The 26,847-nt window shown below is 45.8% G+C and overlaps 2 protein-coding genes across 10 annotated transcripts in view; one reads left to right on the top strand and one right to left on the bottom strand.

Moving 5' to 3' along the window:
* The window catches only part of PPP2R5C (protein phosphatase 2 regulatory subunit B'gamma), a 134,266-nt gene that overhangs the window by 24,893 nt on the left and 82,526 nt on the right, over positions 1-26,847 (bottom strand). For all 9 annotated transcript variants that reach the window (XM_007178853.3, XM_057542151.1, XM_057542153.1 and 6 more), the window contains 5 exons: positions 8,286-8,396; positions 7,186-7,278; positions 6,967-7,097; positions 2,446-2,505; positions 559-667 (listed from right to left, as the gene is read on the bottom strand). In XM_007178853.3, the coding sequence (XP_007178915.1) occupies positions 559-667; positions 2,446-2,505; positions 6,967-7,097; positions 7,186-7,278; positions 8,286-8,396 (504 nt within the window). The remainder of the gene's footprint in view (positions 1-558; positions 668-2,445; positions 2,506-6,966; positions 7,098-7,185; positions 7,279-8,285; positions 8,397-26,847) is intronic.
* Positions 17,649-17,974, top strand: LOC103005824 (metallothionein-1E-like). The gene has a single exon (XM_057542157.1). It carries the CDS (start codon positions 17,710-17,712, stop codon positions 17,893-17,895), a length of 186 nt encoding a protein of 61 aa, XP_057398140.1. The 5' UTR covers positions 17,649-17,709; the 3' UTR covers positions 17,896-17,974.

Here is a 26,847-nt window from a genome sequence, read left to right as displayed (position 1 = left end):
AAAAAACCCAACCTTTTCTTTCTTTTTTTAATTTTTTGAAATATATACTTTTTTTTTTTGGCCACGCTGCGCAGGATGCAGGATCTTAGCTCCCTGACCAGGGATCGAACCCGTGCCCCCTGCAGTGGAAGCACGGAGCCCTAACCACTGGACCGCCAGGAAGTCCCCAAACAACTTTTTCTTAAGCCATTTTACTGGCCGTGGACACAGAGGCGTTGTCTTTGAGGTGCTAGGTTTCAATCCCACCACAGGAAGCCTTCCTGAGAGGTCTTCCTTGACCCCTTCATCGCGTGAGCCACTCCCTTCTCAGTGTTTACAACAAATTTTGAAATTCTCCTTTCCTGAGGTTTTTCTGATTTTCTTAAAAGCAATCTCTCTTTACTCCCTTATCCTTTCACTCATCACCAGAACCCTGACATCCAAGTCAACACTGTGATATAAGAGACAAAACACTCCCAGTTAGAGGCTGGGGCTCAATATCCTGAGTTCACTGATGTCCAAGCAGAGACGGACGAGCTCCTTCCTGGGGCCCACCAACATCACGGCAGGAGCCCTTACCTGAGGATGGTAGACGCTCAGAGACTTCACTTTGTGCAAAGGTAATAACACCTTCAATAAGAAAATCTTGTGCTCTTCTTTTAGTGGTAAGGCAAATCCATTAATTATACTGTGAAAACAGAATTTATCCAAAGTTTGAATATTTACAAATTCCAGATTAAAAAACATAATCTTTCTGTTTTTCTTTCAGTTTTTGTTTTCAGCATGAAAACCAGCAAGCAAACTATGTGTGTTGGAAAAAAGGAGGGAGGAGAGTAGCAGAAATTAAAAGATCATTAAATACCTTCAGGGAAGCACAGTCATTTTTATCTTGTAACTACAGAACCATTTAAAAGTTCTGAGTTTACAGGGAGCTACCCGGAAGAGCAGGAGTCTCCGGGGGGGCAAAAGCTCCTTCCTCAGGCAGGGCCATGAAGACCGGGCGGCACCTTCCTCCGGCCTTCACCATCTTTAGGAATTCACACTTGCCCACAGAAATCCTGCCCCATCATGCTAGTGCTGGCAGAACAGCGTCTGAGTGTGCAAATTGGCGTTGTTTCAAAATCAACAAGAAAGCTGTTCCCTTCCGCAAGGAAAGGGGGTCCCCCGCTCTTAACCTCCAAGCTGAAGCATTTGTTTGTGACATCAAGTATTTTATCTATTTGGCTTTATAACGAGGTAAGTTCCTGGGAGCTGTAGAAGCAGTTCAAGCAATTTCTAAATTGGTCCCTCCTTCATGAGCCTGGGGCACACGGGAGCTGCAGGCAGGGTTAGCCTGAAGCGGCCTCCAGGATGGTGTGTGCGTTCAAATGAGGGGACAGGAGAGGACCTCTGAGGCCCTCGCGTGCGGTGTGGCAGTGGACACTACTGGACACTTGACTCGGTTCACCCCAGCCTGGCAACCACCTCAGACGTGAACATGAGTATCCTTCCATTCTATAGACAAGGAAACGGGAGGCGAGAGTGGTTAAGTAAGGCCGGACAGCTAGTAAGGGCACCCACTCAAGCCCTCACTACACTCTGCTGGGAGACAGAAACCCGGGACTGTGTCAGTGTAGAGTTCCCCACGCGGACCGTCATTTGTTTTACATTATATTTGAAACAGCGAGGAGAGTTGTTTTCAGAAGGGCTGGACCACAGATCCACCAGATGACAACAGGGCTCCTCTGAAAAGCTTACTGTGTTCAGATAGTTCTGGGAATCACTACACGAAGCACGAGTACAGTTTCTTCCCTGCAGGACTCCTCAGAACCTTTAGCTGCTAACATGCACTGAATCCCCAAGTAAGGTGCTGGGGAGAAAGCACTTCCAAGCTTATTCAGCCGTGGAACCCTGAGGAACTCTGTTTGGCAATCAGTGAGTTAGGAGGTCTGATAGAAAACCTATAGGTCACTGATTAAAAAAAAAAAAAAAAACGATAGCAAGCAAGAACTCTACCTGGATTAAGACGATGAAATTTTGAAATGTTAATTATTTTTTAAGTATACATATGAAAAATTTATAAAATCAAAGCAACACATTAGCATTTACTCGATACCCCAAATGTACAATAAACGGCCTATTCTTCTTCTAAGTGTCAAATATAAACCTTCTTAATGTAACTATTTTTAACACTGCTCTTGAGGAAATAATTGGAATTGTGTTCCCATAGTAATGCTCCTGAGGTACATGAAACAGAATCTACGTACGGAACCATAGGGATGGGAGAGGTTTGTCATTTAGTGTCATTAAGTTCTGATCCAAGAGCTCACCAGCCCCGGCCGTCAAGTGAGGCTTCTTTACGGCCTTTTAGAGAACGGTTTAAATTGCCTTGCCTTGGGGAGGGGGCTGTGGGACGCAATGAACTGGATCATTTGGCATAAATTCCATCTAAGGCCTTTCGCTACCAATAACAAAGAGACAACTTACCTTCCCAGTATTTCCAGTAATTCTGCTATGCCATTGTGATGCTCTGTTTCATAAATAAATCTAGAAAAAGCAATTTGTCATTTAGAATTAGACACTGAAATAATGGCTGGAAAAGACTAAAATCCTCTGAATAAGAAAACAATACTTTTAGGAAGAAAACCACGTAGCCAGGCAACAATAAGCAAATCTATTTGTGAAAACCGTTCCGGGGGCACTGCTAATTGTCACCAGAGAGACTCCTCAAAGCCTGGACATGCAGACACTCAGAGGGCAGAGAGCATAGAGCATGGGCTTGCTCACATTTCTCCCTAATGTTTTATTTTGAAAGTTTCAAACATAAAGTGAAAAGATGTTTACAGTGAGCACCTGTATTTCAACCACCCAGATTTGACAGCAAACAACTTGCTGTTTGCTTTATCACACATACATCTCTCTATCCATCCCTTAATCCATTTTATTTTTTGCTGTATTTCAACCTAAGTTGACATCTTACTCAATTTTAAAGCCTCCAATATTTAGCACAGTCTCTGCCAAGGGTACAAGTTACCTCCTCACCACTGGGGTCGTCTCCCCTACTTCCTCTCTGACACCTCACACTTTCCCTGTGCTGCTTCAAGTGCCATCTTCTGAAACCCCCACCTGAGTAGCCCTACTCACTTGCCCCAAGAGACCACTCCCTCAGGGCCCCCGTGCATGCTCCCTGGGGCTCCCAGCAGCTCCTGCACCCTGTGTCAGCCTGAGGATGGGGACGAGGACTTATCGTTACCGTGTCCCTGGTGCTAGGGCCGAGCCTGGCATCTGACCGGTGCTTGAAACACGACTGCTGAATAAACTGGGCCCAGGGAGAGGGAACAGGGACAGGAAACAGGAAAGCATCTTCTCTCTCCAAGGATTCCTCAGAAACAACCTGCTCCTGCCCCACAGCCTGGCTCACCTGGAGTCAGGCTAAACCAACACACACAGCGAGTTCTGCCTGAAGCGAGAGGTGTCTGGGGTCTGAAAAAGGTTCTGCCTATCAGACAAAAACTACTAGTTTGGAGCCAGCCCTAGGCCAAAAATAAGTGTTTGTGATGATTAAAATTTTTCATTGTCCCTGTTTGAAACAAACGGAAGAGTGACCTTAAGGTCCAGAACAGGTCAAACACCCACAAAGTGTGACGTACTCTTGAGGAGCGGGTCTAACGTCTCTAGGTTTGTGACAGATCCTTCAAAGTGGGGGCGTGGAGCGGGGAGAGAGCCCGTTCGGCTAGAACAAAGGTGGGCGACGGGCGGGCAAGGCAGACACACAGAGGCTCGGACACCAGCTTAGGCAGATCGGAGTTGAGCCCACGGGGACCAGGGTCAGAACCCCTGAGCAGCTAAACACAGTGACACGGAGACAAATGCGGCCACACAGCACGGAGCCGAGGCAGGAAGGTGCCCGTGATGGACCCCGGCAGCCCGGCTGGTCAGATCAAGGGCAGCAGGGGACAGGCTGCGCTGCGCGTGGGGCACCCGTGTCAGCCTCAGACGCGTCGGCCCCGCCACTGCCCCTGCCCTGAGACGGAAAGCCGGCCTCATGGGAGCCCCAGCCTCCCTGGGCATCTACACGGGGAGGCGCTTTAGTTTGTTTATGAAACTCCACCTGGGGCTCCCTTCACTTCACCTGTTTTATTTGAAATACTTAAAACAGTTCAGATGTACAAAGTCATAGTGCCACCACCCAACTTCAGTCCCTCTTCCTCTTGTTTACACCTGGAGGGCTGTGCAGGCAGCAGGTGGGCGAGGCTCCTGAAGCCTGGCCGCTCGGCTCCGGCTTCTGGCATGTGGAGGTGGCCGAGCCCCTGGGCACCACCTGTGATCTATCTCCAGCAGTACTAACGTTTAAGTAAGGACAGCCTTTAGCCAAAAGCCATTTTGTTTTCCTAGATCAACACTGCTATATTCTCATCGGTAAATTCTTCATTCCTGATTATTTTGTAGATTTGGAGTAGGTATAGGAAAGAGAATGTTAAGTGTAGCTCCCCTTCTTTCTTTTCCAGAGGGAAACAAGAAAGCGGGGTGCCAAACAGGAAGGAAGCCCTAAGGGCCCACGCAGAGCAGGCTACGGCGTTCCTCCCTCTTTCAGCAAAAAGCAACTAGGACTCCCCCAAAACTGAGCTGGGACCTGCCTGTCAAGGACAGTCTCCAAAACGGATGCCATCTATTCCTCTCCCTCCTGGAGGACGTGTTCTGTGCCTCACACGCAGAGGTGGAAGTCACTCCCCCTTGAAGCTGGGCTGTCCTCAATTCCCCGAGGGGCTCTGATCGATACAAAGGGACGAGGCCATTCTGGCCAAGCCCTGAGGACCCCAGGCAGCCACTACAGAACTCCGCCCCGGGGCCACCCGTTCACGGTCACAGAGCCCCGGGCAGGTCACAGAATGAGAGGAATAGCAAACAGCTGATTTAAGCCCCCAAGCCGCGGGGGCTTGTTCGGCAGCAGAGAGAACTGAAGCCCGGGCTCCACCTGCCACCCAACTTCAGGCTCCACTGTTTGCCAAGCAGGCAGGATCCCTCACCCAGAGCTGCGTTTAATTCGCCTGTGAAGATGTTGACTAGAGTGAGAACCCACAGAAGTTAAGCAGGAACCTCACACTAACGCTTTCAGGAAGGTCAACCAAACACGCCTGAAATGCTGTCTAACCAGCCGTAGCTACACCACGTGGAACGCAGATGAGCGGAATAGAGCTCTCGAGATCATTTGCAATTTTTCTCACGTGGAATGAGGAGGGGGCGGTGCTGAAGGTGGAGACCCAGGCCGGTTGTGGAATCCACAGAACCTGCTTCCTCCCGATCGTACGCATCAAGAACTGTTTCTACAGAAAAGACTCCTGAGAACAACGTGAGGACACCACACACTCCAGCACTGAGTGCTCAGGGAGAGCCGAGCTGCACTCTGTAACTTCTGAACAACAGCCTAGTTAGGAATTTCAGTTACTAAGCCAAGGTTCCTTAAGGTTATGAGGCATTCTCTACTTCCTTCACCCAGGCACTGACTGGTAATTCTGCACAGAACCTACGTGTGCAGGGAAGAAGCCTTCAGGCAGAGCTTCCATTTTAGCCTAAAAGACTGGAACTGAAATCCTACCTGTCTGCTGGTGATTAAATAGTGTATGCTACGTTTTGATAGATAAGTACGCCGGCCAAGGAACAACCTTGTTCAAAAGGAAACACGACGCCAAGAAATACAAAATAGGAGTATAACATTTAGGAAACACGATGCCACCACCTAAGGCGGCGTGTCCAGCCTGGGCTCCACCATATAAACGGGCCGTGGGGAGCTTGGAGGGAGTTTGAAGGGAAGCCACGTGCAAGCTGGAGGTTCCGACACCGAAAGGCCACGTCACGTGCGAAGGTAAGGGGGGCGTTGGACCTTGCGACCGCAGGTGGGCAGGGCGAGGGACAGCAGGGACAGGCCGCCCGTCACCGCCAGGACTCATCACTACCTGCGGCATCCTGGAGTGAGGGGCATGCGGGGTAAGCTGTCCCCTAAAAACTCGTGGAGTAAACTGCTCAAGCAGTGAGCGTCCCAGGGACAGAGAAGAAACCACGCTAACGGTTTCATCCATCAACGTTTATCTGGAGCCCCCAGGAGCCAGGCAGGAAGCTGGGGCTGGGGCCGTGAGATAAGCGCCGGCTCGATGCCTGTCCTCCCAGGAGGCCGGACCGTCCGCCCAGCTGCGGGCCTTCCTGGTGCAGGGATGTCTCCGGAAGCCTGGGAGGGTGAGGAGAAGGGCTGGTGGAAGGGGACGTGAGAACGTTCCAGGAGGATCAGGCGAGGCTGCGAGGCCCTGGTGTGGAGGGAGACCGGAGCCTGAGGGGCACCCGAGGGCTCGCCCAGGACCTACACCCGCTCGTCCGCGGAGCGCGTGGGCATGGGAATCGGCGGATGGAGGGGAGTTAAGGCCCTGAGACTCAGAGGGGTGGCGACAGGGAGGCTGTGTGAGGGGTCACGGGGTCAGGCTGAACACCGCTGGGCTGTCAGAACATTCCTCCAGGAGCCCTGGGGCGGGGCCCTCCCCACGAAAGCAGAGCCAGGCCTCTGCGGTCCTGGGGAGGCTGCGGCCTCAGCCACTGCTTCCAGCAGCGCATGGCGGGGTCTCCCAAGACTCCCCACTTCACCCCTCACTCCTTCCTTCCTTCACTGAGACGCAGCGGGGAGGCACGAGCACCACCCAGGGGCGAGGAAACCGCTGGCCCCGGATGGACCGATCCGTCCACATCCAGAAGGAACCACGCTCAGGGTGGCCGGGCCTGCCGGTGAAAGCCGGAACAGACCCCGGGTGTGAGCTGGGGGGCGGGGGGAGGAGGGAAGCAGGCACAGAGGGAAGGGGGCCCCGCCCGGCGCAGAGGCGGAGGCGTAGACGGGGCCCAGCTGCGCACGGCAAGCCAGCTGCTCAGAAACAGCCACTTCGCTCAAGGAAACGGTGAGGTGGGGCGTCGAGTGTGACAGGAGCGTCAGCATGCAAAAAGGGAAATGTCACCCACACACTGACTTACCTATAAAATATATTATTTATCTGTTTTCTGATGTAAGCTCTTAAGCCTAAGAATTTTCCATAGATTCGGTGAAGGGTAGTTTTAAGAAAATCTCTCTCGCGAGGATCTTCACTGTCAAAGAGCTCTAAAAGCTTCAAGAAGAAAAAGACACTCAGTGATGCGGTATTCTCTCTAACGGTCGATTAGAGCGTTTGTAGTTTCAGCTAACTTGTACCTTACCTGCAATACAAACTTCTGATCAATATATTTCTTCGCTATATTAGGTTGGAAATCTGGAGACTCTAAAAATCTTAAGAAAAACTCATAAACAAGCTAGGAGGAAAAAAAAACCACAATGAGTCAAATAACATGGTATTTTATTAAATGGAGATTAAAAATACACCATGAGTTGAATCTTTGTCTGCTAATATCAGCCTTAAAAAGAGGGCACATATCTAAAGGATTTATGTCAAATCACATGGCTTAATTGTAACTGAGGATGGTAATTGTTTTATTTATTAGCTAAGAACCACAGACTATACCCTTAAATGGCATTTAAACAAATGATTTCCATGGCTGTTGTCACCAGTGCTCAGAGACCACAGTGCACAGCAGCCATAAGCCGGGCTGTGACCAAATTCCAGGTGGGGTTTGCAGCCTCCAAGTGACACTTGTCGCCTCCAAGTGTCCCGGCAGAAAGCCAGGTGGGCAGGAAGCTGGGGGTGTCAGGTGAGCAGGTCACAGACACAGTCACCCGGGGCCGGGACGTTCCTTCCCCGTCACGAACGGTTACACGTGACACCGTGGGAGGGGACGTTCTGCTACCGAGATGGCCCTTCCTGCCTGCTCCCCATCGAGCTCCTTCCCAGGTTTTTCACCTCCCCGTCTCCCTTCCTTCAGCCGACCCAGACCTCCCGATCTAGCTCGTGGGGCATGCGCCCTGCCCAATCAACCTTTCTCCTTAAAAACGTGTCAGAAAAAAGGCATCAGTCAAGCAGATGGGCCTCGGGGCGCATAGCAGGCACACAAACTGAGAAATGTTTGCATGAGACCTCCGACCTCAATTCCACGGTCACTTTCACTGAAAATATACTGACAATTCTGTATCTTTGTAGTTTCTGCCGAGTGTCCAAACAAACAAAAAGCCATTAAACGTTCTCTCTTTTGCTAAAATACTTCTCTCGCATGTACAGGTTTGCAGGGTCTATGACACCGAAGTGCAGAGGCCCATCTGCGACCAGCCGGAGAGGCCCAGGCCCAGGGCTCCTGCTTCGGAGAACCCCCCGACCCCACGCTGACCCCCGCCCTTCTATGTCTGGTGCACCCCCAGAGTCCAGTACCTGCAGGTGAGGCCAGGCTGCTTCTAACGTTGGCTCGTCTTCCTCTGGGTCAAATTCTGCTCCCGTAGGGTTGGAGGAAGGTGGTAATGTTCGAAACATGTTAACTGCAAACTAAAATCCACATATCCTATAATTATAACCAGGACATTAAAAATATTTACAGAGAACATTTAAAACAATCTTAAAGAATTCTAATGACAACTGTTTCCAGTGGTTATCTGGCTCGTCCTTATTCTCAAAATTCACAAGTGGTGTGGGTCCTGAGAGCCTGGGTCAAAGCCACAGCTAGACCCACGGCCGTGGACAGCCAGCCACCAAGGTTCCTGCCTGACCTTTCAGATAACCAGTGCCAACAGATGCTGATGGGCAGGGATGACGCCTAAGGCCTTTGTTATATCCAGTAAGTGCAGAGCAAGGAGAAAGTTCAAAGCGCTAGTAAGAAACGGGTGAGATTACGAAAGAAACAGCAGAGATCAAAGAACTGAAAACGGTGAGAAGACGGCGGAGGCCGCTTCACACCGGAGGCCGTGCACAGCTTCCCTGCCAAAGTCCTCTGCAGTGACAGTGACGAGAGCGGCAACGGTCAAGACAGAGTAACTTCCAGGTGGGTGGCTAGAAGATCGCTTCCAGAGAAAGGGCCGCAATGTTAGCAAGGAGAGGAGTCGCCACGTCACGGGACAGCCTGGTCCGTGTGCCCGGGGACTGGACGGGACACACAGAGAGGAGATTCCTCTGGAGTCTGGACGATTCCCTTGCATGCCTCACGGCCCTCTTCTCCGCTCTCCACCCTGTACTGTCCCTCACCACTCTCCCCCACCCCAGGCTCCAATCAATCTCCATTTCATAAAAATCAGCGTGTTTTATTTACAACAGATGTTTTCTACAGAAAATCCACAATTCTTTGGAGCACAGGTATATCTTACTGCCTGTATGGTTAATGTGAATAAAGCACAACATATATTGACAGGTTCCTGATACAAATGTAGAAGTCTAGTTTTTCACTATCACCAATTTATAACCTCCTATGTTTCTTTCAGAGTCAGTTTAAATATGTTACCTCATTGAATCTTTGAACACGCCATATGCCAGTTACAGAGCTCGACTCTAGTGATCAAAAAAAGCCCTGCGTTCCTCCGAGCCCAGAAGCCCAGAATCAAAACACCCGACCTACAAGATAGAATCCGACTCCACTACAACAGCGAGGCTCTCTACGGAGAGTTCAGAGCAAACCTGGATGTTCAGATAACAGTCTTGTCAAGACCAAGCTAAAACTCCACGGCACCCGCCTTGTTGTATCCTGTCTTCCTGCAACACCATTTTCCATGAAGAAAAACACACACTGCCCAGGTCCTGGGCTCTAGAAGCTCCGAGCATCAAATGTTTGCTCCCTGCGTCGTGTGAGAGGAGCAGACGCAGACAGTCCGGGAACGGGAGCAACAAAGAATGGCTGGAACAAGCAACTGAAAGCCAGAAACAAGGAATGAAAGAAATCTTTTAATAGAAATATGAGTAATGCTCCTCTGACGTAAGTAAAAAGAAGAGGAGGTCTGGAGCCGGTGAATGGGGTGTGTGCACAGGGCCCCGCAAGAGGCCTCCCAAACCACAGTGACCGGTGAACACAGGCTGGGACAGGTGTTGTCAGGTAGAAGGGGCACGTCCTCCATCGCTGGTCCCCAGGCCCCCCGATCCCAAAGCCCACAGAACAGAGGAAGGGGACACAAGGAGCCCAGCCACCGTCTCCTCCGGGCCTGCGGGGTGGGGTTGGGGGCAGCAGAACCAGCCCTGTCACCCCCGGCCGTGGAGCACGGAGAGAACAGGGTCAGAAAGGAGCCCAAGGCCTCTGTGGGGTGCGGCACTCCTGGGGGGGCTTCCCAATCCTCTCCCTCAAAGCCAGTGATCGGGGGCTCCAAGAGTCACCCAGAGACCAGGGTGGAGACCGTGGATCCAGGCCGCGTCCCTGGGGGCAGAGGTGTCTGTGGGCACCGCCGTGCTGCCTCTCTGGGAGACTTGCCCACGTGCCCGTGACATCGTGGCACAGGGCACCCAGAGGGGAGCACACACACGGGCCACCTCGGAGGCTGCACGCGAGGGCCGCGGGGGTCGGGGGGAGAGAGCAGCGGTCAGCTCGCCCGGGCAGTGGCTGGAGGCTGGGGCACAAGGGGGGGACGGCTGCCCCTCAGGGAGGGTCTTTCGGGAAACCCAACGCTCTCCAGAGCACAGATGCCCCCTGGGAGGGGCCGCCGCCCGGGCAGAGGCCAGGCTGCCGCAGGACATCAGGCACAGGCGCTGCGGCCCTCGGCCCCTCCTCTCCCGCTTCAGGTCCCTCGCCGGCCAGGCTGCCCAAGGGGAAGGCGGGGATAGATGAGGTGCTGAGTCGGGGACTGAAGCGATAAACTAGGTGCGACAGCTGGAACCAGAGGGGCAGGGAAGGGAGACAGAACAGATCGTGATTAAAGGCGATGGCTGAAAAAAATAAAACGTACCCGTGTGACGGCTTAGAGTACCCATTACTCAATCAGACAGCAATCTGAGTGTCACCGTGATGGCGTTTAGGAATTGTGGTCACATCTAGATCAGCTGACTTTAAGTAAAGGAGAACGTGGTGGGCCTCAACCAATCAGTTGAAAAGTCTTCTAAGAGCAAAACTGGTTTCCCTGAGGAAGAAGCAATTCCACTGTGGATGGCAGCGTCTGAGCCTGCCTCACGGAGTTCAGATTTGCCCCGTCTGACTCCACAAGGCATAAGACAGTTCCTCAAAAATCCACCCACCCACCCACCCATCCATCCCTCTCTCTGTTTCTCTCTGTCTGTCTCCATCCTACTGGTTCCGTTTCTCTGGAAGGACTCTGACGGATCCACCCGGTCAGCTGAGATTCCTGAGTAACCTGCTGTAGTAAAGCTAATGATTCCAGCCTCAAGTTGAAGTCCCACTGCACAGTGTTCAGTCAGCTACAGCCCGTCCGCAACACCTACACATTCACCGAATCCCAGGTGCTGAGTCAGGGGCCTGCAAGGGGCCGTAGACCAACTTGCTTTGAATGCGAGAGTCCCCTTCTCATGTCCTGGGAGGATGACTGACCATCCTCGAACCAGCTAGTTTTATTACTGGCCAACTCTAATGGATAAAAAGTTATATCTTTCACACAACAACAAAAACCTCACGCTGTAATTTCTACCCTCTTTTCCTACCACATTAATTTAATGCTCACCTCTAGAAAAGGCTAAAGACACTAAAAACTAATATGTAGATTAAAGAGCAGAAGGGAAACAGCAGGCCACCTTGAGCTGCCCATGGGTTTCTAACCCACCAACATTTCCTAGCACAGCAGCTTCAGGGGTCAAACTAGCTGAGTGCCGTGGTGCTGACATCTGCATGCTGTCTACCTGCGTGGAGTTTAGCCTGAGAGCCGCAGAAGGCGATCGTCGTCAGCATCACGCCGTGGAAACCCGAGGGAATCTGTTTCTACTGGAGGTCTAGAAGTCTCAGATCTGATGTGGATCACGCAGATCCATCACAACCTCTCGGCTGAGACACACTGATTCGGAGCGCACCGTGATCCCTGGACACAGAGCTAGAATCAGCTCTTGCACAGAGAGAGGCAGCGTGGCCTCGGGGGACAGCCTCGCCAGGCCCTCTTCTCACTCAGACCAGGACCCGAGACTGAGAAGCCTGCTCAAGCTTTGGTTTTCTCACCTGTTGAAAGAGGGTAAATCCTTTCTTTGCACTGGGCACGTGTGAAACAGACACGTCACCACGTGTGCAGGCGTGCACATATGTGACCCACGCAGCCCCCGAGTGTGGCGTGGACTGACCGTGGTAGTAGGAAGCACCTGCTTTTACAGCTTTCTTGACATTTCTACTTTCAGTATTTAAATGATCCTGCAGATGTTCTTCTCCCAGTTGCTAAATTTATTGAATAAATGCAAACCAAAATGGCTCAAGAAGCGTTTATGCAAAATTCTCACAATTCAGCAATAACACACAGCCTTTCTATACCTGTAATATTCATCACCAGTGGGTGAAGTAATAAAATATTCATGCTGTGATACAACTGCAGTACAGTGGAACATATAAAGGTTTAAGACAGGAAGGGATACACTCCAAAAAGAAACGCTGATAATCTAATTTCAGAGACAACAAGGAAAGAAAGGTTGATTATTCAGTTCTCTGTTTAAAACCACAAAGGTTTTCTCTTTTTTTTGGGGGGGGGGCGGGCGGGGCTGCATTGGGTTTTCGTTGCTGCGTGTGGGCTTTCTCTAGTTGCGGCCAGCGGGGTCTCCTCTTCATTGCGGTGAGCGGGCTTCTCATTGCGGTGGCTTCTCTTGTTGCAGAGCACGGGCTCTAGGCGTGCAGGCTTCAGTAGTTGCAACATGCGGGCTCAGTAGTTGCGGCTCGTGGGCTCTAGAGCGCAGGTTCAGTAGTTGTGGTGCACGGGCTTAGCTGCTCCACGGCATGTGGGATCTTCCCGGACCAGGGATCGAACCTGTGCCCCCTGCACTGGCAGGCAGATTCTTAACCACTGCGCCACCAGGGACGCCCCAAGGGTTTTCTACTATGTTATTGATTTTGTTTTATTCATGTGATAGGGTTTATAAAGGTGAGTCCACCAAAGGCCAAATTACAGCTCTTCCTCCTGTAACAGGAACGCCAGGTTCTGAGGGTCATATTGCTAAGAGATACATTTCGGAGGTGGGGAGGTAGGGAGCCCTTCCACATTATATTTTAAATAGAAAGCTGTCATTTGGTTGCAAATGATATAACTGGAAAAACCAACAGAGACAACAGTCAGACCATCACAGCTGGGCCACCCATACAAAAACCCAAAACCCAAACCTAACAGCAACATCTTCTCCACCAACAACAGGCAACGAGGAAACATAACTGATAGGAGGACCCCAGGTACTAGGCCACAAAAATGACCAAGGGCCTAGGAACTCACAACCCAGTTACAAGGCCTCAATGAGAGCATGAAAACCCTAAGAAAGGCACTGAAGGATAGCCGAACGAATGAGGACCCTTCCCTTCTCCAGTGTGAGGTGACATCGTATCACAAAGACGTAACTTCTCCACAAAGCAATTTATACTTTAAAAGCAATCTTACATAGAACTCTAACTCGTTTTTTAGGTGGATGGTAAAAATCCTAGTAGCAATCTTAAAGGGAAGAACTGTCCCTTTCCTCACTTGTAGAATTAGTTCAATCTGGTTTCACAGCAGAATTCAGGTATCATCCTGGGGAATGTTCGCTTGACGATTCACTCACTGCTGACCCTCCATCACCTGCCGTAGCGCCCGGCACCTAGTAGATCCTCAAAGACCTGCTGAGAGCAAGTGGATCCTTTGGGAAAAGCACCTAACAGTCACCTTATTAACTGCACCACCAAGTAATTACCTGGCAACTTCCCGATTAAACCTCAGCTCTCAGCTGCAGCGTATTTTCGTCAGGGGAGCCTCCCCCGACCCCAGGCCCAACTGGGTCCCTGATTTCAAGCTCTTGTATCATCCTGCCCCTTTTCTTTGTGATCTTTGTCTCAAATATAACCGGATGGTCGGGTGATTCTTGGCCTAATGTCTTCACTCCTGGCACCGCCTGGCACGGAGCAAGCACTCGCACGAGAGGTGAGTGGAGCTGGGTCTCCTCCTCCACAAATCCACATCGCCACTTTCTCTAAGGCAAGAGCTGCTTTCAAAGATGCAGCTTTACCTCCAAATAGGTGCCCGAAGAAAAGAACTACAAGCTAAACTCTTACTTTGAACAGCTTGCTATTTTCACAATCACTCAAATATGCTCTCAATCAAAGTTAAAGATATAGAAATAAATACCTACAAATCTTTGTAGAATACTTAATAAAGGAAATTTACTCTCAAGTTTTCAAACAGTGGACTTTTAATTTTATGACCATTTCACAACTAAGTGTATAATAGCATCTTCTTCAAATGAAAATATGCTAGTCATTTATAATTATGCATAGGAGTTTATTCTTTACTTTTTATTTTTGAGTTTAAGAATAGAAAATTTACCTACAAAAGATAACCACTCATCTGTAATACTTATAATTCAATTGGTGTTATTTAAACACAACATTGGAACTGGAAGCTTTTCTTAAGTTACTTACTCTGGTCCAAAGGTGAGTTTTACATAAGGCTTCTGAATGATGTACTCCCTAATATCTTGTTATGAAAAACCTCAATGCAAAGCAGTTGAATTTTATAGTGACTAACGATATAGCCACCAACTAGATTTTACCATCAATGTTCTTCCCTGGTGGTCCAGTGGTTAAGACTCTGTGCTCCCAATGCAGGGGGCCTGGGTTAGATCCCTGGTCAGGGAATTAGATCCTGCATGCCGCAACTAAAAGATACCACATGCTGCAACTAAGACCCGGCACAGCCAAATAAATAAATAAATATAAAAAATAAAATAAAATTTAAAAAACAAAACAAAAAACTATACATTCTGCATTCTACATGATAGAAATGAACTGAAAAGGGAAGGGAAGCTTCAGAGCTAAAGTACTTATTTCCTAGTCATATATGTAGAGCCAACTGTTTTCTTGCTGTGTGCCCCCCCCACTGACTAGATGCATACAGTTACAAAATTATAAATTATGCAAATAACCTTCGGTTAGTATGTTTTTTAGAATCGTTGTTGGATCACCTGTGTGGATGGAATTAGGTACTGATTGAGTATCTATTATAAATGAAAGCAGAGACTTATACTTCCGGACAAGACAGAGTAACAGGAATGGGATTTGCCCAACTTCCTGAAACAACCAAAAAACCCAAGGAAAAACACATGGAATTCTGGTTTGCAAGACATGGATTTCAGATAGTGCAAGACAGAGAGAGATTTCTGAGAGATGGGAAACAAATGCCCAGCTTTCTCCTTTGATAGAATTTCCAGGTTGCCGCACAGGGAGAAAGAACCTGGGTGAAGTCCAGCAGACATAGGTGGTTAGAATCTGCAAGGCAAAGTCCCAGAGAGAAGAGAGCTGCACAGAGAGAACTCCAGAGATTGCAGAGGTCCTCCTGAACTGTTCAGAAGAGGACTGATCAGCCCATTGGGGTGAGCAAACTACTGGAGGCTGCAAAAAGAACCACCTGAAAAGACCAGAGAGACCCAGTACTCACCCAGGGCCGGAGCAGTTCCTGTTCCCGTCAACCAGACTGGAAAAATCCGTTAATTCACAGAGGACTGGGCTCATAATCGGAAGGGTCTTGTCTCAGTAGTGGGGGATCATTAGCCATAGAGTGATTATGCCTATAGTCCTTCCTGACACATCTTAAAAGCAAGAACCAAAAGGATCAAACTGTTTGCAAGTAACTGCATCCCAAACAAATCTCCAGATATTAATAGAAATATATAAGTACACAGTACTCATCAAGGCAAAATCCACATGGTCAGATGTCCAATAAAAAATGACTAGACACACAAAGCAGCATGAAGAATATCATTTATAACAAGAAGGAAAACCAATCAACTGAACTGACTTGTAATTGACACAATGGTAGAATTAACAGATAAGGCTAAAATAGTATTCTATGTGTTCAAAAAGTTAGGTGGAGACATGAAGATATTGAAAAGACATAAACTACATGAGATGAAGACTACAATGTGAGATGAAAAATTTACGGAGGGAAATTAACAAAAGCTGAGACACTGCAGAAAAGGTTACTGAACTTGAAGACAGCAAAGGGAATCACCAAATGAAACACACAAAGAAAAAAAAGACTTTAGAGAAAAAGAGCATAAGTCAGCTGTGGAACAACTCTATGAGGCCTAAAACACATTTCACTGGAGCCTCTAAAGGACAAGGTGTGGGAGACAGAAAAAAATATTTGAAGAGATAAGGGCCAAATACTTTCCTAAATTTCATAAAAACTATAAACGAACTTCAAAGACAAGAAAAAGAAAGAAACTACACCAAGGCACATCATAATCAAGTTGCTTGCTTAAAAAGAACAGAAAAAATCTTAAAAAGTAGCCAGAGGAGAAAAAGATACATTATGTCCAGAGGAACAGAGATAGGAATGGCAGCAGATTTCTTATCAGAAACAATGCAAGCGAGAAGACAGTGGAGCAAAATTTTTAAAGGATTAAACTTTGACCTGTTGTTCTATACCCACCAGAGGTATTGTGGGTTCAGCTCCAGACCACTGCAATAAAGTGAATGTCAGAGAAAAGCTAGTCACACAAAGTTTTTGATTTCCCAGTGCTTATAAAAGTTATATTTAAACTATACTGTAGTCTATTAAGTGTGCAGTAGCATTATGTCCAAAAAAAAAAAGTGCATACCTTAGTTAAAAAAATACTTTATTGCTAAAAAATGCTAACCATTATCTGAGCCTTCAGAGAGTCAATCTTTTTGCTGTTGGAGGGTTTGAAATATTTTGACAATTACCAAAATGTGACGCAGAGACAGGAAGTGAGCAAATGATTTTGGAAAAACAGTGCCAATAGACTGGCTGGATGCAGGGTTGCCACAAACCTTCAATTTGTGAAAAACACAATATGTGTGAAGTGCAATAAAGTGAAGCATAATAAAATGAGGTATGCCTGCATTTCTTTCAAAGTCAAAGGCAATCCATCGACAGATGAATGGATAAAGATGAGCACATATATACAATGGAATATTACTCAGCCATAAAAAGAAACGAAATTGAGTTATTTGTAGTGAGGTGGATGGACCTAGAGTCTGTCACACAGAGTGAACTAAGTCATAAAGAGAAAAACAAATACCGTATGCTAACGCATATACATGGAAACTAAAAAAAAAAAAAAAAAAAAAAATGGTACTGATGAACCTAGTTGCAGGGCAGGAATAAAGAGGTAGACATAGAGAATGGACTTGAGGACATGGGGTGGGAGGGGGAAGCTGGGACGAAGTAAGAGTAGCATCGACATATATACACTACCGAATGTAGAACAGTTAGCTAGTGGGAAGCAGCAGCATAGCACAGGGAGATAGGCTCGGTACTTTGCGATGACCTAGAGGGGTGGGATAGGGAGGATGGGAAGGAGGCTCAAGAGGGAGGGGATATGGGGACATGTGTATGCATATGGCTGATTCGCTTTGTTGTGCAACAGAAACTAACACAGTATTGTGAAGCAATTATACTCCAATAAAGATCTGTCAAAAAAAAAAAAAGGCAAAAGAAAGACTTTTTCAGATGAACAAATGCTAAAAGAATTAATCACCGGTAGATCTGTGCTACAAGAGAAATTAAAGAAAGTCCTTCAAGCAGAAGGAAACTGATATCCTTCTGCTTGAAGGATGGATACCAGAATGAAGAACACTGAAAATGATAACTATCTGGTTAAGTATAAAAGAGTTTTAAAAAATTATTTAAGACACGCCCCCCCACCGGACCAGTGAAGCGGCTGTGCCCCTTGCTTTGGACCTCGGGCCTCACTTCTCCTCCAGATGGACCCCAAGTGCTCCTGCCCCACTGGCGGCTCCTGCAGCTGCGCTGGCTCCTGCACCTGCAAAGCCTGCAGATGCACCTCCTGCAAGAAGAGCTGCTGCTCCTGCTGCCCCGTGGGCTGCGCCAAGTGTGCCCAGGGCTGCGTCTGCAAAGGGGCCTCGGACAAGTGCAGCTGCTGTGCATGATGTCACAGAGAGCCTGCCCCGGGTGTCAACAGAGCAACCAGGACGAACCTGCATTTTACCGTTTTCCATACAACCGGACCTGACGCTACATTCCTTTTTCTGTGAAATATGTGAGTTGTAATAAAAGTTGTTGACTTAAAAAAAATTATTTAAATCTCTTTAAAATAGAACTGTTTTCTAAAAATAATATATGGTGGGGTTTATAACCTACGAAGAAGTAAAATGACAATAGCAGGAAGATTCGCGGAGAAGAAATAGAAGTACGCTGCTGTAAACTGATATTTACATGGTGTATTGTCACTTGAAGGCTGACTGTGACAAGTTAAAGATGCATTCTAGAAAAGCTAAATAATTGAGATCAAACAATAAAGAGTGATAGTTAAAAAGCCAACAAAAGAGAGAAACTGTAATCATAAAAGTATTCAATTGATCCAAAAGAAAACAGAAAAAGAGGAAAAGGGAACAAAAAACAGATGGGATAAACAGAGAAAAAATACAGCAAGATGGTAGATTTAAACCCAACAACATCAATACTTACAACGCAAGTTAATGGTTTGAGTATCTCAACCAAAAGGCAGAGATTGTTTGACTGAATAAAGGAGCAAGACTCACCTCTATGCTGTCTACAATAAGCCCACTTTAAATACAAAGATACGATTGGTCAAAAATAAAAGGACGGAAAAATATACACCATGTTAACACTAGTCAAGAGAGAGCTGGAGTGGCTATACTAATAGCATACAAAGTAGGTTTTGGAGAAAATAATATTACCAATGATAAAAGGATCATTTTATAGTTATAAAGGAGTCAGTTCAACTAATAATACCAATAGTTATGCACTGAATAATATGAAGCACTTTATACAACTGCAAGAAACAATTAGAGATAGAAAATAAAAAACCCCAATTACAATAGCACCCAAAAATAAAATACTTATTTGTGAGTCTAAAAAAATACATAGGGGATCCACATGCTGAAAACTATAAACAAAGATGATCAAAATGGGGATATATACTGTGTTCACAGATTGAAAGTTTCAATATTGTTAAGATAGCAATTCTCTCCAAATGTACATATTCAATACAATTCCAATTAAAACCTCTGAAGGATATTTTGTAGATAACGACAAGCTGATTCTAAAATTTATTTGGAAAGATAAAATAACTAGAAAAGCCAAACAATTTGAAAAAGAATAAAAAGGTTGGAACATTCATACTACTTGATCTCAACATTTACTATAAAGTGACAATAATGAAGACGGTATGGCATAAGCAAGAGGATCCCTAGATCAATGGAACAGAATAGAGTCCAGAAATAGACTCACGAATACGGTGAATTAATTTTTGATTAAGGTGGAAAGGCAATTCAATGGAGTATGGTTAGTCTTTTCAACAAATGGTTTTCAACAAATACTTGGACATCCACAGGCCAAGAAATGAAACTGACAAAATGGATCATAGATTTAAATGTAAAACTAGAAAATCTTGAGGAGAAAATTTTTTTGAGTTTGGGTTAGGCAAGGACTTCCTATATATGACACCAAAAGCACTATCCATGAAGGAAACAAATCAAAAACTAGACTTCATCTAAATGAAAAACTCTGTAAAAGACACTGTTAAAATAAAAAGACAAGGCACAAACTGAAATAAGATTATTTGCAAATCACTTACCTGTCAAAGCATTTGTATCCAGAATATGTAAACAAGTCTCAAACTCAAGAAGAAAACAACCCAATTAAAAAACAGGCCAGTGATCTGAACAGACACTTCCCCAAACGAACACAGGAAAAAATGCTCAGCATCATTAATCATCAAGGAAATGTAAGTTAAAGTCAAAATGAGATAAAAGGGCTGAAGACAGCAAACGCTGACGAGGACCGGGGCAACTAGAACTAACGCACGTGGCTGGCGGGAGTGCAAAGACTGGCACACCTACTTTGGAAAACAGTTTCTTAGAAAGTTAAATGAATACTTAACCATACGACCCAGCAATCCCACGCCTACGTGCTCACCCACGTTAAAAAAAAAAAACAACCTATGTCCAAAACTCGTACATGGATATTTATCGCAGCTTAATTGCTAAAAACTGGAAACAATCCAAATATTCCTCAACTGGGGAGTGGACAAATCATGATACCTCTATATAATGAGATACTACTGAGAAAAAGGAACAAACCACTAATACATCAACAACATGGACGAATATCAAACAGATTACGCTAAGTTAAAGAAGCTAGACTCAAAAGGCTACATACTCTCTGAGTCCATTTATACGACATTCTGGAAGAGGCAAAATGACAGAGCTAGAGGACGGATTAGTGGTAGCCAGAGATAATGGATAAGGGGAAGGTCTGACTTCAAAGGAGTAGCATGAAGAACTTTTTTGGAGGGTAATAAAACTGTTTTATAGCTTGACTGTGGCGGCGGTGGTTACATGACTACACGTATTTATCAAATCTCAAGAGAACTCTTCACTAAAAATGTAATCTTGCCGAATGTAAATTTAAAATTAATTTAAAACGTTACAGAAAGATAGTAAATATTTACTAGGCTCTAAGTTCTGAAACCTTCTTGATTCACAATGCCCTTAATGTCTTAGTAATTTCTTCACTGTGCCCCTAGACCAAAAGAAATACCTATCAATTTAGGAGCTTAAAAAACCCCAGCTTTAGTGAGGAATAACCTTACCGTTTATAAAGTATACAATTCGATACATTTAACATTTACATACATCTGTGAAACCATTATACAATCAAGATGATAAATATACCCATCATCCCCAAAAGTTTCTTAGTAGCCTCTTTTTTTTTTTTTAGGCCACGCTGTGTAGCATACGGAATCTTAGTTCCCCAACCAGGGATTGAACCTGTGCCCCCTGCATTGGGACCGTGGAGTCTTAACCACTGGACCACCAGGGAAGATTGCTTAGTAGCCTTTTGGAAAAAAAAGTACATTTAAGTTAAGTTGGTTGTGGCTGGAGGTGGGGGTGGGTTTAGGTAGAATTGGCGAGGGGTGGAGTACGGAAAAAGATTAACTTTTTTTCTCTATCTTTTTGTATTTATTTCACTTATTTAAAATAAGCACACATTTAATAAAAACATCAAACAAAACAAAGGGTAATTCTCTCAAAATAAGAACAAATCTCCAAAAAATGGCTCACTGGGTATTTGAAGTAGAAAAATCATTCGCTGGATTTCAAAAAGCACTTTATGCCTTAATCTCCCCTTAGCTCATCGATGATGGCAGTGCTTCTTTACCCCATGTTACTGTGACTTTGGCAAAACAAAAACAACTAGGCAAAAAGAGGAATGTGTGATTTAAATCATTACCTGAAAGAAATCTGTAGACTATTTGAAGCTTCACTGGTTAATATACTACCTCCTTTAATTCAAAACATCCTTTCCTCTCTCATTTCCAAACTATCTTCACTCTTACAAGTAATACTTTCCAGAACACACTGTAAATATCAGATATAAAAACAGTAGGAGACTGTCCAACATCAATCCTTAAATGAAACATGAGACAATCATCCTGGGGATCTGGGCATGAAACCTCCCACAAGGACCCAAGAAAAACTCCTCTGACCTTAACAGAAAATGTTGACTGGAACCCTAAGCATGAAAGAAAACTTGTAAGGTACTATGTAGTCATTTACAAGCAGTACGGATTAAAATACTGTGATGAACTCATTTTCCCTGGAAACCCAACATGAGTCCTGATAAGGACAGTACTGCTATTACACTATACACGACAAGGTTGTTTTTTTGTTTTGTTTTTTTTAAAAGAAAAACGCATTTATTGATTTTTGATAATGGCAAATGTGATACATGATCATTATGAAAATTTTTTAAAATTATAAAACTATATTCATAAAAGGGGAAAATCCACATAATCACACTATCCAAAGGCAGCTACTATTAACAGTTTGCTCTATATTCCTCTAGAACACGTAAACTGCGTAAGGGCACACCCTGCATCTTTTTTTAAAAAATTGATTAATTAATTAATTTTTGGCTGCATTGGGTCTTCATTGCTGCGCGCGGGCTTTCTCTAGTTGCGGCGAGCAGGGGCTACTCTTTGTTGCGGTGCGTGGGCTTCTCATTGCGGTGGTTTCTCTTGTTGCGGAGCACAGGCTCTAGGCGCGCGGGCTTCAGTAGTTGTGGCACGTGGGCTCCAGTAGCTGTGGCTCGCGGGCTCTAGAGCGCAGGCTCAGTAGTTGTGGCACACGGGCTTAGTTGCTCCGTGGCATGTGGGATCTTCCTGGACCAGGGCTCGAACCCGTGTCTCCAGCATTGGCAGGAGGATTCTTAACCACTGCGCCACCAGGGAAGCCCCACACCCCGCATCTTATTCACTGACTTCCACAGAGTAATCCAGCACCAAAGATGTGGGTAATTCTAGAGAGGTCCATCTTGATGTGAAGCACTTTTGAGCCATCCACTTCATTCAACCATTGATCTAACCGATTCCTTTTCTGACCTGCAGGTGGTTTCATCTGTGACTAAGACTAGTCTTTGTGCCCTCATCCAGGCAGGAGACTATCGAGTGAGCATTACTGAGCCGTTGACATCCCAAACCTTTCTCTCTGGGAACTGACAGCCCAGGGGGAGTTAAGAGTTGTCACAGGTAATATGTGAGGGCTTAACCTCAGGCGGCAAGGCAGGGAGGCCATTCAGAATGCCCTGGAGAACACGTGCAAACAAAGCGCTGTGACCCAGGAAACGCCGTTCCTGACCCGCTCCCAGGCGGCGCTGGTGCTGCGGCCTTGGAGCAGCACTCTTTGAGAAGAGTGGTTCTCACACTTTCTGGTCTCAGGACCCCTTTAAACTCCTAAAAATTATTGAGGATCCCAAAGAACTTTTGTTTATGAAAGTTCTATCTATGGATATTGACTGCAGTAGAAATTAAAGCAGAGAAATTTAAAAAATATTCATTCATTAAAAAATAACAAACCCATTATGTCAGTATAAATATAAATGTATAAAAAATAAATTTTTCATAACATTAGCTGTTTCATAAAACAACTCATATTAAATAAAAGTATTTCCCAAAACAAATTCAGTGAGAAGAGTGGCACTGTTTCACATTTTTGCAAATCTCTTTACTGTCTGGTTTAATAAAAAACAGCTGGATTCTTGCATCTGCTTCTATGTTCAGAATGTTAATTTGGTTGAAATATAGGAAGAAAACTCTGTCTCCAGCAGATATGTAGTTGGAAAAGGGAGGGGTATTTAATAGCCCTTTTAGATAATTGTGGACTTCTTTGATACTACACCAAAACTTGATAAGTGGTAGTTTACTAAAGGTTAGCTATTCTGTGGAATCGTAAATCTTATCAATGAAGGGGTCTCTAATTCATGAAAATCCACTGGTGTGTCTTGCACTTTGAATGGCTCTCTGGCCGATGAATGATTTTGGAACATCACTTTTGGTCATTTAGAAAATACTGGCCTCACTGAATTACGTGTATTCATATATTTTAAATATATCGCCTATCGGACTGGACCGTTATGCTTTTTAAAAACAGAGTTATTGAGAGATAATTCACATATCACACAATCCACCCCTTTAAAGTGTACAATTCAATTGTTTTTAGTATATCCACAGGACTGTGCAGGCATCACCATGCCTCATTCCTTTTGTCGTGTGTATTAAAGATCTAATTCATTCATAATGACACCAATCTCAGCAGGAGAGCTTGTGGCACCCGGAAGCTGAAGCTTGCACTGGTGGATACAAATCTTCCAAAATTCAAAATTTTGCCTGAAAGCTCAAATTTTATCTTTGGCAACAAACACTGTCAATTATTTTCCTTAAAGTGACATTCTTATTTTATTTTGTGAGAAAATGCTCCCTGAATATCCAAGTCTGAATAACCTGTTTGTCAGTCATTCTTCAAGTAAAAATGGTGTTCTGTGAAAAAAGTGGCTACACTATTAGCTTGGTTTTGCTATCAGTGTTTTCACTATGAGAAAAATGCCAATGCCTGAAAAACAGATTATAGTCAATTGAAAAAAAACAAAAACAGATGGCTGACTATATTTTAAAAACGAGTGAAATTAAGAGATAATGGAGTTTATGTAATTTAGGCCTGAGAATTTAGATGTCAGGAGTTTTCCTTCCTGAGTAATTCTCCTTTTCATCCTCATCTCCCTGAACCTAAGTTTTTGAAATCTGGAAAATAAAAGTCAGGCTAGAGGATCTATAAGGTTCCGTTAATTTCTAGGACTACAGTCTATGATTTATAAAAATACACGGCACACATGAAGAGATGCTGAACATCATTAGCCAAGAGGGAAACGTAAATCAAAACCACAGTGAGATCCTACCTCACACCTACTAGGATGGCTACCATCAAAAAGACAGATAGTAACAAGTATTGAAAATGCAGAGAAACTGGAACCCTTATACCCTGCTGGTGGGAATAAATGGTGCAGCCACTTTGGAAAACAGTCTGGCAGCTTTCCAAAACGCTAAACACATAGTGTTAACACGTCACCAGCAATTCCACTCCTAGGTAAACACTCAAGAGAAATGAAAACATATATGCACAAAAAGCTTGTACATGAATGGTCACAGTAGCATTATTCGTAACTGCTAAGTAGCAGAAATAGCCCAAATGTCCATCCATGGATGAATAGATAAATAAAACGTGGTATATATTCATATAATGGAACATTATTCATTTATTATTTTTAAAATTTATTTATTTATTTATGGCTGCGTTGGGTCTTCGTTGCTGCACTAAGACCTTTCTCTAGTTGCGGCGAGCGGGGGCTACTCTTCGTTGTGGTGCGCGGGCTTCTCGTTGCGGTGGCTTCTCTTGTTGTGGAGCACGGGGTCTAGGCGCGCGGGCTCCAGTAGTTGTGGCACATGGGCTCAGTAGTTGTGGCTCATGCGCTCTAGGGCGCAGGCTCAGTAGTTGTGGCACACGGGCTTAGCTGCTTTGCGGCATGTGGGATCTTCCCGGACCAGGGATCGAACCCATGTCCCCTGCATTGGCAGGCGGATTCTTAACCACTGTGCCACCAGGGAAGTCCCTGGAATATTATTTAGCAATAAAAAGAAGTTCTGACACACGCTACAACATGGATGAAACTTGAAAACATTACGCTAAATGAAAGAAGGTCACATAGTGTTTAATGCCATTTCTAAGAAAGATCCAGGTTAGGCAAATCCATAGAGACATAAAGTGGATGAGTAGTTACCAGGGGTGGGGAGTGGGGAGTGAGGGAGGAATGGCAGTAATGGTTAATGGGTACGGGATTTCTTTCAGGGGGATGAAAATGTTACAAAATTAGATGTGGTGATGCCTGCACAGTCCTGTGAATACACTAAAAACAACTGACTTGGACATTTTAAAGGGGTGGATTGTATATGTGAATTGCCTCTCAACAACTCTGTTAAAAAACATACAGCAGCCCAGTCTAATAGGCAACATATTTAAAAGAAGTAAGCATAAGGAGTATAACATCTATAGAGCTTTGGATTCTTCACGGTAAGTGGGCATTAATGTCTTTAAAAATGCTACGACAGGGACCTTCCTGGTGGTCGAGTGGTTAAGACTCCACGTTTCCACTGCAGGGGGCACGGGTTCGATCCCTGGTTGGGGAGCCAAGATCCTGCATGCCGCATGATGCGGCTGAAAAAACCAAAACAAAATGAAACAAAAAACAACTATGACAAAACAAAAATACACACACACACACACAGAGAGACACACACAGACACAGACACACACACACACACACACACACAGACACACACACACACAGACACACACACATACACACACATACACACACATACACACACACATACACACACACAGACACACACATACACACACACACACACACACACACACACACACACACACCAGGCAATCCTTCAAGCAAGCTGGCCGAGTGCCACTTCAGTGGTAAGCACACCAGGGGCGTCCAAAGGGAACTACAAAGGGGCCCACATTTCTTCTACCTGCCCTGCTGGGTCCAGGCACTGCTTGGGGTGGAGGCCTTCTGTTGGCTGCTTGAAATCTGCACCCACTCGCTACTTCTGAGAGGGTCAGAAACCACTGCCAAGTACCATCCCCACCACACGCCTTCTCCTTCATTATATATCTGTCATCAATGCCCTCTGCCTTTATATAAAACAAAACAACAACAGCAAACAAAACACAAATCCTCTCTACCCCGCACGGCTCATTCAAACTCGAGGTAAGGGAACGGCTGTGCTCTCTCCTGCCCTCGCTCCAGTCAGAGGACAGAATGAACTGTCTGTCCCCTGTTCTCTCAGTGACGTGGAAAAGCACCTCTTGTGCACATATCTTCATGGGACAGTGTAACTCATCTTGTACCAGATTTCTCTCTGCACCTGCTTCCTGCCTCGTGGGCAGTCCTGTAACTCTACCTCCTTCCCCCGTTTCACCTTCCTTCACTGCCTTACCTTAACCTAAAATGACACATTACTGGTCAGAGCCTTGGGAGGGCAGAAGCCTCGGTCACCACTCGACTTCCTCATCTGAAAAAGTGCTCACTGGATGCTCAGGAAGTGTCTGCTACGTGCTTTAGGGGCAAAACAAAGTGCCCAATACTCTGAAGATGGCTTGAATTTCCGGGTGGGGAACAAAGCTAAGACGGCAGGAGGAGAACCTGGCTATTAGGACATGGTTTTAACAGGGAGGCGAGAAGTAATGATTATTTAATCTAAAAAAAGTCTCAAGGGCTTCCGGTCTCCTAAGTGGTTCTGGTAACGCGCACCGCCTCTGTGAAACGCACGGGAGAGCCTGATTCAAGCAGGCAGGTCCGACGTGGTGCTGCGGGCAGGCCTCTGACCCCAGCCCGCCAAGCTTCGCCTACTGTGCTCCGCGGCCCCCTCCCTCCCGGCTTAAGAGCGGGACTCAGGGACGGCTGGCAGCCGAGCCTCCGCCGAAACCGAAAAACCTTCCACACGT

This window comes from Balaenoptera acutorostrata, chromosome 3, assembly GCF_949987535.1.
Source record: "Balaenoptera acutorostrata chromosome 3, mBalAcu1.1, whole genome shotgun sequence".
In the NCBI taxonomy this organism is placed as follows: Eukaryota; Metazoa; Chordata; class Mammalia; order Artiodactyla; family Balaenopteridae; genus Balaenoptera; species Balaenoptera acutorostrata.
Note: the sequence above shows the minus strand (reverse complement) of the source record. Positions and strands in the feature narration are given on the sequence as shown.